At 50.0% G+C, this 12,451-nt stretch overlaps 5 protein-coding genes across 5 annotated transcripts; 2 read left to right on the top strand and 3 right to left on the bottom strand.

Moving 5' to 3' along the window:
* Nucleotides 1–965: 965 nt before the first annotated feature.
* N7447_008463 (serine hydrolase domain-containing protein) lies at nucleotides 966–2,165 on the top strand (the record flags this gene model as incomplete). The annotated part of the gene is made up of 1 exon (XM_057232725.1): nucleotides 966–2,165. One exon carries the CDS (start codon nucleotides 966–968, stop codon nucleotides 2,163–2,165), a length of 1,200 nt encoding a protein of 399 aa, XP_057082267.1.
* Nucleotides 2,166–2,472: 307 nt separating this feature from the next.
* On the bottom strand, nucleotides 2,473–4,704 carry alg10 (dolichyl-P-Glc:Glc(2)Man(9)GlcNAc(2)-PP-dolichol alpha-1,2- glucosyltransferase; the record flags this gene model as incomplete). Its single annotated transcript, XM_057232724.1, has 3 exons — nucleotides 2,473–3,506; nucleotides 3,564–3,701; nucleotides 3,765–4,704. 3 exons carry the CDS (start codon nucleotides 4,702–4,704, stop codon nucleotides 2,473–2,475), a joined length of 2,112 nt encoding a protein of 703 aa, XP_057082266.1.
* Nucleotides 4,705–4,919: 215 nt separating this feature from the next.
* psf2 (DNA replication protein PSF2) lies at nucleotides 4,920–5,873 on the top strand (the record flags this gene model as incomplete). The annotated part of the gene is made up of 3 exons (XM_057232723.1): nucleotides 4,920–5,033; nucleotides 5,089–5,675; nucleotides 5,756–5,873. 3 exons carry the CDS (start codon nucleotides 4,920–4,922, stop codon nucleotides 5,871–5,873), a joined length of 819 nt encoding a protein of 272 aa, XP_057082265.1.
* Nucleotides 5,874–6,229: 356 nt separating this feature from the next.
* N7447_008460 (uncharacterized protein) lies at nucleotides 6,230–6,928 on the bottom strand (the record flags this gene model as incomplete). The annotated part of the gene is made up of 2 exons (XM_057232722.1): nucleotides 6,230–6,523; nucleotides 6,650–6,928. 2 exons carry the CDS (start codon nucleotides 6,926–6,928, stop codon nucleotides 6,230–6,232), a joined length of 573 nt encoding a protein of 190 aa, XP_057082264.1.
* Nucleotides 6,929–7,619: 691 nt separating this feature from the next.
* Nucleotides 7,620–11,403, bottom strand: N7447_008459 (condensin subunit SMC2; the record flags this gene model as incomplete). Its single annotated transcript, XM_057232721.1, has 5 exons — nucleotides 7,620–8,558; nucleotides 8,612–8,986; nucleotides 9,038–11,195; nucleotides 11,284–11,324; nucleotides 11,377–11,403. 5 exons carry the CDS (start codon nucleotides 11,401–11,403, stop codon nucleotides 7,620–7,622), a joined length of 3,540 nt encoding a protein of 1,179 aa, XP_057082263.1.
* Nucleotides 11,404–12,451: the final 1,048 nt, after the last annotated feature.

The raw sequence follows: 12,451 nt of genomic DNA, 5'->3' as shown, positions 1-12,451 counted from the left end.
TCCATTGAAGCCGCTAATCTCGATTGCGTTGAAGCCGAGTTCCTTCGTATGCAAGTGCCTTGGCATAATGAATGAGGCTTGGCGTTGAAACCATCCCATGTTAGTTACTGCGAATTAGCTGGGATTAAACTGGGATCTCAACACATGCAATACAAGACGCTTGCTATATTCTTCGCCACTATAGCCTTGACTGCTGCATCCAAAGACTCCGCACTTGATCCCATTCCTGACTCCCTCGCCTCAGTGTCTACATAGGTTGCAGACGCGCTGAGTAGCGCTGAACCAACTGTGTGGGACTCTTCCCTTAGGTCTGACTTTGCATTCTTGTCGTCTGTGTTGGTTGCGCAAAATGCCGGGACTATGCCCCCGCCTGGTATAGCAACCTCCCTGAGAGCGTTCAAGAGTGGGAATCTTCCAGAGAGGCAGCGATCGTTTCTTACGCCCAAACAGCCACCCAGTACTAGCCCACCTTCGCCAGCTCGTACACCACTGCTACATTTAGTGGCACAAGTACTTCATCTTTGTCTTCCGATGCCAGCACAAGTTTGGTCTCTACCGGCGGTGTCCCTGCCGCCACTAGCGTTATTTTCATAGGGCTTGCAATTGGCCTTTGATGCCTGAAAAGTTGAAAAATACTGTAACGAGATATAAAACGACCATATGTTTTGCTTCTTGTGTATATTCATACTGGCCTTAGCTTTGAGTCATATGAGCTCTTTATTCTGTCCGACTTAGGGCGGCTATACACCTACATAAGCAAACCCGGAACAACAGTTAACCCAGAGATAGTATGGGCGGTCGGATTGGTCGATTAGTGTCTGAGCACCCACTATACGTATCCCAAAAGGGACCCCGAGTAAACATCCACTTACTGTACACATAGCTAATTGTTGATTATTTAACACCTTCCTCCTGCCCAGGTCCTAACTACGTAGAACCTCTGCATCAATATCATTTTCTCAAACATGGACACTAGTTTCCAGGCCGCTATCGACGCCGGTAAGATCAACGGCGCTGTAATCTGTGCCACTGACGCCGAAGGCCACTTCGTCTACAACAAAGCAATCGGAAAGCGCACCCTACTCTCAGGCGAGAAGCAGCCACAGCAGCTCGACGACGTGCTATACATAGCTTCAGCCACTAAGTTGCTCGCAACCATCGCCGCCCTACAGTGCGTCGAAGACGGACTATTAACTCTAGACGGGGATCTATCGTCCATCGCCCCAGAGCTTGCTGCCAAACATGTTCTCACCGGCTTTGCCGATGATGGTAGCCCTCAGCTCGACCCACCAGCCCGCCCCATCACCCTCAGGATGCTGCTCACCCACAGCTCCGGCACCTGCTACCACTTCATGAACCCGCTCGTCGCCAAGTGGCGGGCCCAGTTTGCCAACCCCGAGAATAACGACCCTCGCACAGTCGAGGAGATGTTCAGCTACCCGCTCATCTTTCAGCCTGGTGCTGGCTGGATGTACGGGCCAGGTCTTGACTGGGCTGGTCGCGTGGTGGAGCGCGTTACGGGCGGAACGCTGATGGAATTCATGCAGAAGCGTATATTTGACCCGCTCGGTACTGCAGATGCTCAGTTCTATCCTGTCACTCGTGAGGAGCTACGAGCCCGTCTCGTCGACCTCAACCCCGGTGATCCTGGTGCTGTTGGTATTGCCGTACTCGGTGGTGGCGGCGATATGAACTTGCGGGGCCGTGGTGACTTTGGTGGTCATGGGTTGTTTTTGCCCGGCGTGGATTTTGTTAAAGTTCTGCGCTCATTGTTGGCTAATGATGGCAAATTGCTCAATGCCAATACCGTCAACGATATGTTCCAGCAAAATCTTAGCCCTGAAGCGGCGGCAAGTCATCAAGCTGCGCTTGCTAGTCCTATGGGCGTCTTTTTCAGCGTCGGCACGGATCTGGGGATGAAGGTTGGCCATGGTTTGGGCGGTTTACTGACGCTTGAGGATGTTGATGGATGGTATGGCGAGCGGACGTTGACTTGGGGTGGTGGCTTGACCCTTGCTTGGTTTATTGATCGAAAGAACAACCTATGTGGTATCGGTGCCATCCAGGCTGCGCTGCCGGTTGATCTAGAGTTGGTGTCCGAGCTGAAGCAAACCTTCCGTCATGATATTTACAACAAATATACTGCGTGGAAGGGCCAGCAGTAGAGATAATCGATGATGGAGAGGGAAGGATGCCTCTTTTCTCGTTTGTTATGTAATTTATTCGATTACGGGACATGCAGGTATCACTCTTGTTTGCATCAAAGATACATAGAACCTACAATCTACGGTCACCTTGAACGATGCATAGGTCGGCTTCGATATATGATGTATCCAGGTGGGTCTCAATGACAGATCACAACCAAAATCAGATGGCTTTTAAAAGAGTAATAAATTTACATTTCTGTTGTACAAGCGACCCCTAAGACCAAGGCAGGTCAAAGGGAATATTAAAATAAAAAAGGGAGAAATATCACCACATGAAGCGCTGAAGCTTGCCAGGCTCCTGCGGCCACTCAAAGCCCTTGTAGAGGAAGACATATCCGGTGATCAAATTGATGATCAGGAACCAAACCGTCTCCACGAACTTTGGTGAGTTAATAATAAAGTCAGCGCGGCGTTTGGCTTCCTCTGTGCGGGGGCGAGTCTCGCGGTCCCTGAACAGACATGGCAGAGGAGGAAGATGCACACGCCACATAACCCAAGGGATAATGAAGTAGCGGGGTTCGACGAGGGGTGCTGTGATGAGAGATAGGGAGGTAGCGGCCAGCCAAACAAGAACGAAGCTAGCTCGCGGTGCCTCCATCAATTCTCTCTGACGTGTGAGGATATGTTGCTGGACTCTAGCCAAAATCGCGGGATCATTTGGATCCGTAATTTCTGCTGGTGGCTCAGTTTTCTTGGTCTCTGCTGGAAGTTCAGGCTTCTTGGCCTTCTTGTTATTGGGTCTGTTGGGCTTCTTCGTTCCCTTTGGCGGCTGTTGGTGTGCCGGTGCAGGCTTGCGCGCAGAGGATGAAGTGGGTTTGGGCTCTTGAGTTGCCGGAGCTGGGGCTGGAGCTGGTGCCGATGGTGCAGCTGGGGCAGATTTCTGAACTCGCAGGGTTTTGGGCGGACGTTGGATGGTGGTAAATCCAAATGCAGAGATCACAGCCCATCCACAGAGGAAGTAGATTGGGACTGCTGCATACTTGACTGCTGGGTGAAGCAAAAGAATACGGAACACGTAGAACACATAGTGTCGGTTATCAGCGAGGGTGAAGGGGTGCACAATGGTGTTGAAGTGGACCACGGCAAGCATAAGCGGAATGACAATCAGGGCTGCCGCGAGCTTCGGATATTTCCTCTGTTTCGGCGGGAAACCGAGGTTCAGGTATTTGGGGAGTGGCTTGAGGGCGAGAATATTGATCAGAGGAATGACGAAAAGAGGCCACGAGAAGAAGGTGAAATACGGCCAGATGTAGAGCATCTGAGCCAGGTGGATACCCGCGGTATGGAACTCCTTGTGGCCTATTGGATAGCAAGTGTCAGTCAAGGGTCACATTTCATAAAACAGGCCACTCTTACCTAGGACGACTCCGTTGTTCCAAAGAACAAATGCACCAAAGGCCGCAAGGACGATGATGTGAGGAATGAGAGAAACGAGAAGAGAGAAAGGCTGCCGCAGGCCGACAGTTGCAAGTGAAATAGCAGTCTTGAAGTAATCTATATCCTGAGTTAGGATGGTGCCCTGCTTGCTTCAATTGTGTGTTCAACAGATCACTTTACCTTCCAAGGAAGCTTCCGAAACGAGAGGATCATACACCTCATTCTGCAGGCCTTGTTGCACGATAGTTGACACCTTGGATGACATGCAGGGCGAGGCAGACTTTCGAATCTTGCGGACCACCTGCAGGCCACCTAGAAAAATCGAGACCCAGAAGATATTGGTCTGTCGGAAGACCAATGCAGCCAGGGCGAAACCCAAGAATCCCAATGTCTCCAGAATGCCATTGCTGGGCGCTCTTTTCACACCTTCTCCCGACTCAATATTCTGGTCTCTCTCTGAATCTCTCTTCAGATCCCAGTTGTACGCCTCCACGACGACCAGCAATGCAAGAACATCTGTGTAGTACAGGCCGGAGAAGAAGAACAGCGGGGGGAACAAGCAGATGTTCAGCACGGTGTGTGATATGTTCGCTCCCAGCGGCCGAGTATTTTTCGTCTTCTGCAAGGTATCAAGCAAATTTTGCAGTCTCCATGGGAGAATAACTGTTGTCGCACCAACGTTCGTCATGCGCAGGACATCCGGAGTGAGCTTTGTCGGGGACCCGCGTAGCAGCAGCACAATAGCGAAGATGATGTATGAGCACAGATACAGGCCCGGTGGGGTTGTCAGCTTCGGATCCCATTGCGTCCACTTATGCGCCCAGTATGCTTGTGCCTGCGGGACATGGAAGACTTCGTCGAGGTAGGGTTCTGGGACAGCCTTGTTGACAAGACTCACCCAGAGAGGAATCAAGACTAAACAAAAGGGGACCAACCATCGAGCACTCCGGCTGCGATCAGATTCTGGAGGATTGACCATGCTGTCTATATAACCATTAGCAGCAATCTTGAAAAGTTGCCTGACAATTTGCAATTCTTCGGCCACCGGGTCCCAGGCGGAGCTTGCGGAGCTCATCCGATGCAAACGTTTCAAACGTTTGGACAGTTTCGAAGTTGTCATCTCGACGTGACTTCAAATTAAGTGAAGACATTCAAAGAAAAAGCAATTGAGAATTTGAAAACCAGATATACGATCATCAGAAAAGAAAAGAAAAACGAGAGAAACGCGAAGCAAACGGTCAACATCGCGACCAGGACGACCTATATCATCCCAAGAAAAACCATGAGATCGCGACTCTAAGAAATTGAAATCGCCTTCACTTTCCTATTCACATTATGGCTTTCCCTCTTCCTCGGGGCATCACAGCCTCAGAGATCGCCTTCCTGGCGGAGATGGAAACAGTGACAATTGTGCCTCGCCAACGTCTAGAAGGCCTCGAATTACTAGGAGTGAATGCGCCTCCGAACTACTTCATCTGAACTCTCCAAATCTAACTATCTGCAGGGCCCCGTTGAACCTCTCGTCCCGCCCCGACGCGCCTCACTCCCCCTCTGGCTCGCACTCCTCCTCAAACGCCAACGCCGCGCAAACATCATCCCACCAACATGGCTACACCCAGAGCCATTAGCTCTCATCCTCGAATTCGAGTCCCAGCACCAAGACTACAAAAACGCTTTCTCCCCACCTCCTCCCCTCCCTGGTCAACCTAGCATTCTAGACCGCGACGCCCTACCATTTGCTCGACCGCAGTTTACACCAGATGGTAATCGGTACTATGCGGCGCCGCCTTTCCTACCCCAAAACACAGCCCAGACCGTGACGTCCTCGCGAGATCCGCCCTCACTACCATTTCACTGGGTTGAGGTTGGGAATATGCTGCTTGAGGCCGCAAGCGATGATCTCGTGGACCCGGATCAGATACGGAGACTGCTGAAGGACCTGCGCGAGGTGCGCATGGCGAAAATGAGGTCTGGTGTTGATGTTCTGGATGCTGCGGCGACCGGTGGCGGTGGTGTTGCTTTGACGGGTGTCGGTGGTATGGAGCTAGGAGAGGAGCGAGGGTTTATTACTGGCGTGGTGGATGGTCTGCGGTATGTTTGGTCTCATGCTCGGACACTTTCATATCCGAGCACATGGGATACGGAAAATTTCGTTGCTAACTGGCGCATAGGAGAATTGGGTCCTCCAAGGAACAAGCCCGCCGTGAACAGATGGCCGAGCAGAGAGCAAATGGTGGCTATGACGGCACCCAGGACAATGACGAAGAAGAAGATTACATGGAGTTCTAAGCATTTCGAGCCGTATTTTTTTTTCTCCTGTTTTTGGGTTTCTTTTATTCGGAGTTCTTCGGTGCATATGTGACGCAGACCAATGCTCAAAACGACTTTCATGTATATAATCCAATATACCCTTCGGATCCAATGACCAACGGTTATAATCGAAATTGTTCCAATTTAACTAACACCATATAGCATGCGAACGCTTTAATACAAACGACGAATGATGTCGCGAGACAAAACCAAAAGAATGGAGAGGGTATATCGGCCCCCAGGAAACATTGGTTCCGGGTTTGGCTAGGTTATCGACGTCAAAAACAGTGTACAGAGAATTACATTGTCGGCAGGCGAGCGTGACAATTCTCATATCATTGGACATCGCCCTGGTTCTTTTGCATCATCTTCCTCCGCGCCGCCAAGATCATGTCATCCCGGCGCTTCTGTAGTATCCGCTGGCGCTCTTCCTTATTCTGAGACCAGGAGGTCTTCGAAGGTGTTTCGGGCTGTGATTCCACAGGAGGGCTATCGGCCTTTTCTTTCAGATTATACCGAGAGATCAGGTTCTGTGCGTCGACTTGGGGTGTGGATGTGGCCGTGGCGGTCTGCGTCGGCGGGATGTTGGTGGACGGGATTGGGACCTGAGGCTGGAACGAAGGAGGAGGCTAAGAGAGTGGATTAGTCAATGCTTTGATATTTGAAGTCGATATTTGAAGCCTGCAGCCAAGTCGGGTTGTCTTGGGCAAAAACAAGGCGGGGAAAATTAATGACAGCATCAGCTCAACACGTACCGTTTCCAGCCCCCGTCCAGTCAAAACTCTCTCTGTCGTTGCAGCGACACTGCCCCCATTACGTTGCAGATCCCACATTATATCCCGAGTGCTCAGTTGAGGGAACATCTGCGCGATCTGTTCCACCTGTGCCGGATCGACAACATTGCCGCGCCCCCGACCTCGGTTTCCTCCCGCGGAGCTTTCATCGCGGTTAAAGAACCATCGGAGCACAAAGTATGATACAACCGCTAGAGTCAGAAGCGAAGGTATGTTCAACGAAGGGTCGTCGTCTGTCATCTTGTGTTGGCGGAGCGGAAGTTGAGTGAGGTGTTCGGGGTCCCAGTGCTGGTATCTAGCTGTGACGGTTCTGAGAGAAAGGCAAGAAGTCGAGTTGAATATGATTTGATACAAGTGATGCCCAGGCGGGATACTTCAGTATTGGCTCAATGGGGGTAATTCAATGAAATCGAATGCGCATTGGAAGGTGGCACCGGGTCGAGAATCGGGCACGTGCCGGGTATCGGAGTTTCCAAGTTTGTCCTTCCCAACGACACTTATATTGGCACTCCTAAGTTTATATTGTGCACTTATGAAGGAATCAAGGTGTAAAAAGTAACGGCAGTTGAACTATTTTCTTCATATATAGTTAGTCTGTGACCCGAACTGCTCCAAAAAAGGAAGCATATAATGATAATGCCCTCATACTCTCCGTGGACTATTTATATATCAAGTGTTTCTACAAGATGGCAAAGCAATCCCTTTGATTCTGAAATGGCTACGCGCGTGCTTATATAGCATCGAACCCAGTAAAGCGGAGGGCAATACCCAATCGAATTGGAAATAGTATTTACTTTGCATAATTCGTAAAACAGAGATCCATTCCCATCCAAAAACAACCAAACACCAAAGGCCAGACATGATAATCTCACACCCAACCGGACCAACACACCAAGAAAGAAACTATAGACAATCAAACTCATGTGCATGCTTATTTTAAATCCGCAGGAGTCAACGCTTGAACAATACTAGTACCCTCGCTGAACCGCGTGCGGAAGATGCGGTTGGCGTTTTGGAACATGCCATCCTTCAACGAGACAACGATGAATTGAGATCCCTTGAAACGGGTCTTGATCAGTCGACCGATGTTTTGCGTGTGTGACAGATCTAGCGCGGCGTCGACCTCGTCCAGAATGTACATTGGCGCAGGCTTGAATTGCAAGAGCGCCATGATCAATGAGAGAGCAATGAGCGAACGTTGGCCACCACTCAGTTCTGTCAGGCTCTGCTTCCAGACCTTGCCCAGGGACACCTTCACTTCGAGACCATCTGTGATGTCTTTGCCCTCGGGGGGGTCGAGCTTGGCGAAACTTCCCGGTAGGAGTTCGTTGAAGATCTGTCCGAAGTCGCCATTCACCTTGACCCACGTCTTGTGGAGAGCTTCCTTTTTGTATTCGTTCAGGTTCATGATGGTCTCCTCGATCTTTCGCTTGTCACGGATGACTGTCTTCATCATGTTCTTTAGAGCAGCCTCCTTCTTCTCGACACTGTCAATCATGTTCATGACCTTCGGGTTAATTTTCTTTTTCATGCCCTGAGATCGCTCTGTCAAGTTGCGTAGGGTAGACTTGCACTCGGCAATGTTCTGGTTCTGGAAATTGTAGGGAGTGTTGGCGCGTCCGAAGTTCTCTTTCTCGTCTGCAATCCACTCATGTTCCTGTTCCATGTGAGCCACGGCCTGGCTAGCAGTGTGCTGATCCTTCTGGAGCTTTTCGAGCTGATGGCCGAGCTTCTGCGCCTCTAGTCCATCCTCAGTGATCTGAGAGGATTTGCTCTTCATGGCTTGTTCTAATTCTCGCAATTCCTCGTCAAACCCGGTCAGCTTGGCCCTCTCATCATCAAGCCGAGCCTGCGCGATATCATGGGCATCCTATAATTGTTAGTCAAATGACTATTGAGTAGTGTTGCGAGGGCATCGCATACCTTTAGCCGCGCTTGCTCCCGTTTTTGTGATTCAATCTCCTCTACTTGGGAACTGAGGGTGTTGTCCGACTCAACCAATTGCTCCTCGGCCGCGGATAAATCGCTTCCAACTTGCTCAGAGTCTAGTCTGGAAGTCTGTAATTCCTTCTGCAGCTCTTTGACTGAGCTAGAATTCTTGGTGAGGCTCTTCTTGAGTTTATCGAGCGTAGTCTGCAGTTCTTCCAATTTGCTGTCTTTGTTGTTGCTGAATTCACTCATGTCCTTCTCAATTCGCTTGATATCCTTGGATGCGTCGGCCTGGCGAGACTTAGCGTCGGCGATGTCTTTCTTGAGTTGTTCGATGTTCGCTCTCATTTCCTCAACAGCTTGAATAATCTACTTCGGGTCAGTTGCAAATCGCGGGGAACGGGTTAGGAGGAGACATACCGAAGACGAAGAGTTGCTGTTAATTTGCTCCTCGGTAAGCTTGATCTCATGGGTCTTGAGATCCAGATTTTGTTTGATGGAGCGAACGGAATCGAGCTTCTTCTTTTCTCTCTTCATGTGATCTTCCAAAGTCGCAAGCTGTCGTTCTTTGCTCCGCAGTCCCTTGGTGATTTCATTGAGCTTTTGCAAAGTAACGAGAACGCCGCTCGAATTGGGGGAGCTTCCACCGGAAAGTGTTCCGGACGGATCATAAACATCGCCCTCCAGCGTGACACTCTTCATCCGAACTGATGGATCAAATGTTACCTTCTTAGCTGTGTCGGCGTCCTGGCAGATAAGGGTATTGCCGAAAACATAGTTCATCGCCGCCAGAACTTCCTCATCGTATCCAACCAAGGATAGAGCAAGATCAACCTTTCCAGGGGCAAGGTTCTGTGCAGCTCCGATCTTTTCCACGGAGGCCTTGAAGGCAGAAATCTTATTAAGGGGAATGATAGTCACGCGCTTGCGCAGCTTGCCTTTCTGAAGCAGCTGGGTACCGGTCTCTGCGCTGTCCACGACCACATTGTAAAGACGACCACCGGCGCAGATCTCCAGAGCAGTCGCAGCTGGAACCTGATCTTTGTTGAGGGTGAAAAGTTGAGCGACCAAGCCCTTGACCTTGGACCGGTCAAAGTTGGGATGAGGGTCTGCGTAGTTGAAATCGATGTTTGCTGCCTGCCGCTTGAGCCCATCGGCCCGCTGGCGGAGGTCGTGGATATCCCGTTGAAGCTCGGTCTGCTCCTGATATATCTGCTCCTCCTTCCCAGGCTCAAACCCGAGTCGAGTCAGCTCGGACTCCAGCTTGTTGGCTTGCGACTTCAACCCTTCGAGATCGCGCAAAAGTCCCAAGTTTTGCTCCTTTGCCTTCTTTGCGCGAGGCTCCTCCTCTTTGATTCGCTTCTCAAGATGGTTGATTTTGAGCTTTGCCTGCTCTTGTTCCGTGGCGGCATTGCTTGCGCGATTACGGGCATCTTGCAGTTGACCCTGATAGCCACTCTCTTGGCCCTCCTTTGAGGCAACACCAGTCTGCAATGTCTGGAGAAGTTCCTCCTTTTGCTCCACCTCTAGATTTTGTGCGTCCAGCTCGGCCTTGGCGGTATCGTACTGGGCCTGTAGCTTCTCATAGATCTTGCGCTTCTCCTTCAAGACTTTCTCAAGATCGGTGACAGTATTTTGAATAGTCTGTCGCTTCTCTTTCTCTTCCTCCATGCTTGCATTCTTCAAATCAAAGACCGTGGTCATTCGGACCAACTCGTGCGAGTAGTTCTTGACCTCATCTTCAAGCCCCTGGAATTTGCCGCCTTTTCGGAGTTCCTTGTCGCGAGCTGTGCGCACTCGTTTCACGTCCTCCTCCAGGTGAGCAATTTCATTTTTGAGCTTGTTCGCATTGTCTTCGAGTGCCTGCGCTTTGTTACGCTTGTTTTCGCACTCTTCGCCTGCAATTCTCAACCGCTCGCCGCCACGAACATAGTCATGGGCGACAACAAGTCGGGTCAAACGCTCGAGGTCGTTCTGCGTCTGTTGGAAGTCGAGGAAGGCTCGCTTCTCGGACCGGAGCTTCTCGAGCTTAGGTTCAATCTCTTCCTTCAGCAGTTCTTCGATCTCGCGCAGCTTCAGCTCTTTCTTTCCCATTGTCCTGTTTGCCTTTTCTCGTCGATCCTCAAACATTCGTGTACCAGCTGCCTCCTCGATCATCGACAGGATTTCGACCGATTTCATGTTCAGGACTTTCGTAATGCGACCCTGCATAATGAGGAAGTTGGGGTTGTTGATATTCAGCTGGACACTCTGGAACAGGTTCTGAACGGTCTGCTGTTGTGCACGGTGGCCGTTGATCAAATATTTGCTTGTGCCGCCCAGCACAATCTGTCGAGTGACGGAGATATTCGCATATTCCTCGAATCCGATCGGTGACTTCGCGGTGTCCCGGTTGTCGAAAACGATTGTAACACTGGCTTTTGTGACACCAGCTTGGCCGCGCTTGTAGATGAGATCTTGGAGGTTTTGCGCGCGCACCGTGGTCATGTTGGTGATACCAAGCACGAAACAAATGGCGTCGAGGATGTTGGATTTACCACTACCGTTCAGGCCGGTGATCGAGTTGAAGGCTTCGTCCCTACATTGCGCGATTAGTAAATTTGATCACCTCTAGAGTTTGCGAAAGGTATGATTTGCTTCATGCTTGGAGGTGGGGGATTGCATACCATCCCGAGATCACCGTACGCACAGCGTACGATTTGAATCCCTAACGATCTAGTTAGCGCAGTGAATAGCGATGGAAAAATGTTGAGACTCACATCTATGACAATTTCAGTAATCCTCATGATTGCGGCCCCGAAACGGCGTTTTGCGCGTTAGCAGAGTGCATAGATCAGTCAGATGGGGGAGGTGGAGGGAATTGATTGTTTTGCCGCACTGGCTGTTGATGGTTTACCCATTTGGGTCTGGCGTCGTTTGCTGATGTCAGCGCGGGGGCTTTGTTATCACGTGACTCGACTGATCATTATACATACTGTAGAACCAAATTTTCTCCATCGAATGAAGCTTGAAGGATCCTTCCGTGCTGTTCGCCCATATAGGAGAGAACTAATAACTATATGTACGTAGAGACAGGGGGTTAGTAAGACGTAAGACGATCATACCTAGGTATAGTGTAGGTTACTTACTGGGTGGATAAGATATCTCCGGAAAGGACCATGAGATGTTCGAATGAGCATCATATTTATTATAGCTCTTACTTCATGACGAGTGAGACTCTGGTCGGCATGATTTGCGGGGACGTGTGCGATAGTGTCTATAATCGCGTGTGGCACAGGTGAGCTTTCATCACTATCGTCTAGTAGATGCTGGATCTACCAGTATAAGCCAAGGCCGTTCTCATAGATCGAAGGGTCGTTTTTCTGTCTTTCTATGCTAGTTAATAATTAGTATATATATTAAAGCCTCTAAATGAAAATCCTTACCATTTACTTACCATCGAAATCTAAGAGGCCCAAGGTCAGTAAGAGAAGAGCATATCAGTCGCCCCCACCAATTTGACAGGACATATAGAACTCTTAGGTTATTCGTGAATTCCATGTTTATGCTTAAGGCACGTAACAGACAGCATAATTAAAGCCGCTTATGGTCTGGAGAAAGTCCGGATCCTCGATTTTCACGGCTCGGGCCAACCTAAATGCACCTAGGAGTTTATCGCTGGTTTTGCTTCTTTGCCAGGCGGTCCCTTTGTTTCTGAGACGGCCTCATTAGAGAACACGGCAGTGGCGACATTATAGGACATGCTGGTTGGCCATTGATGTACCAATGAAGCCAAATCATGAGATTCCGAGCAAATCGTGACATCCTTGGCTTAGTCTCGGCGCACGTCCAACA

Source organism: Penicillium robsamsonii, assembly GCF_028829455.1.
Source record: "Penicillium robsamsonii strain IBT 29466 chromosome Unknown utg000005l_segment0_segment0, whole genome shotgun sequence".
Classification (NCBI taxonomy): domain Eukaryota; kingdom Fungi; phylum Ascomycota; class Eurotiomycetes; order Eurotiales; family Aspergillaceae; genus Penicillium; species Penicillium robsamsonii.
This window is presented reverse-complemented; position numbering and strand designations above follow the sequence as displayed.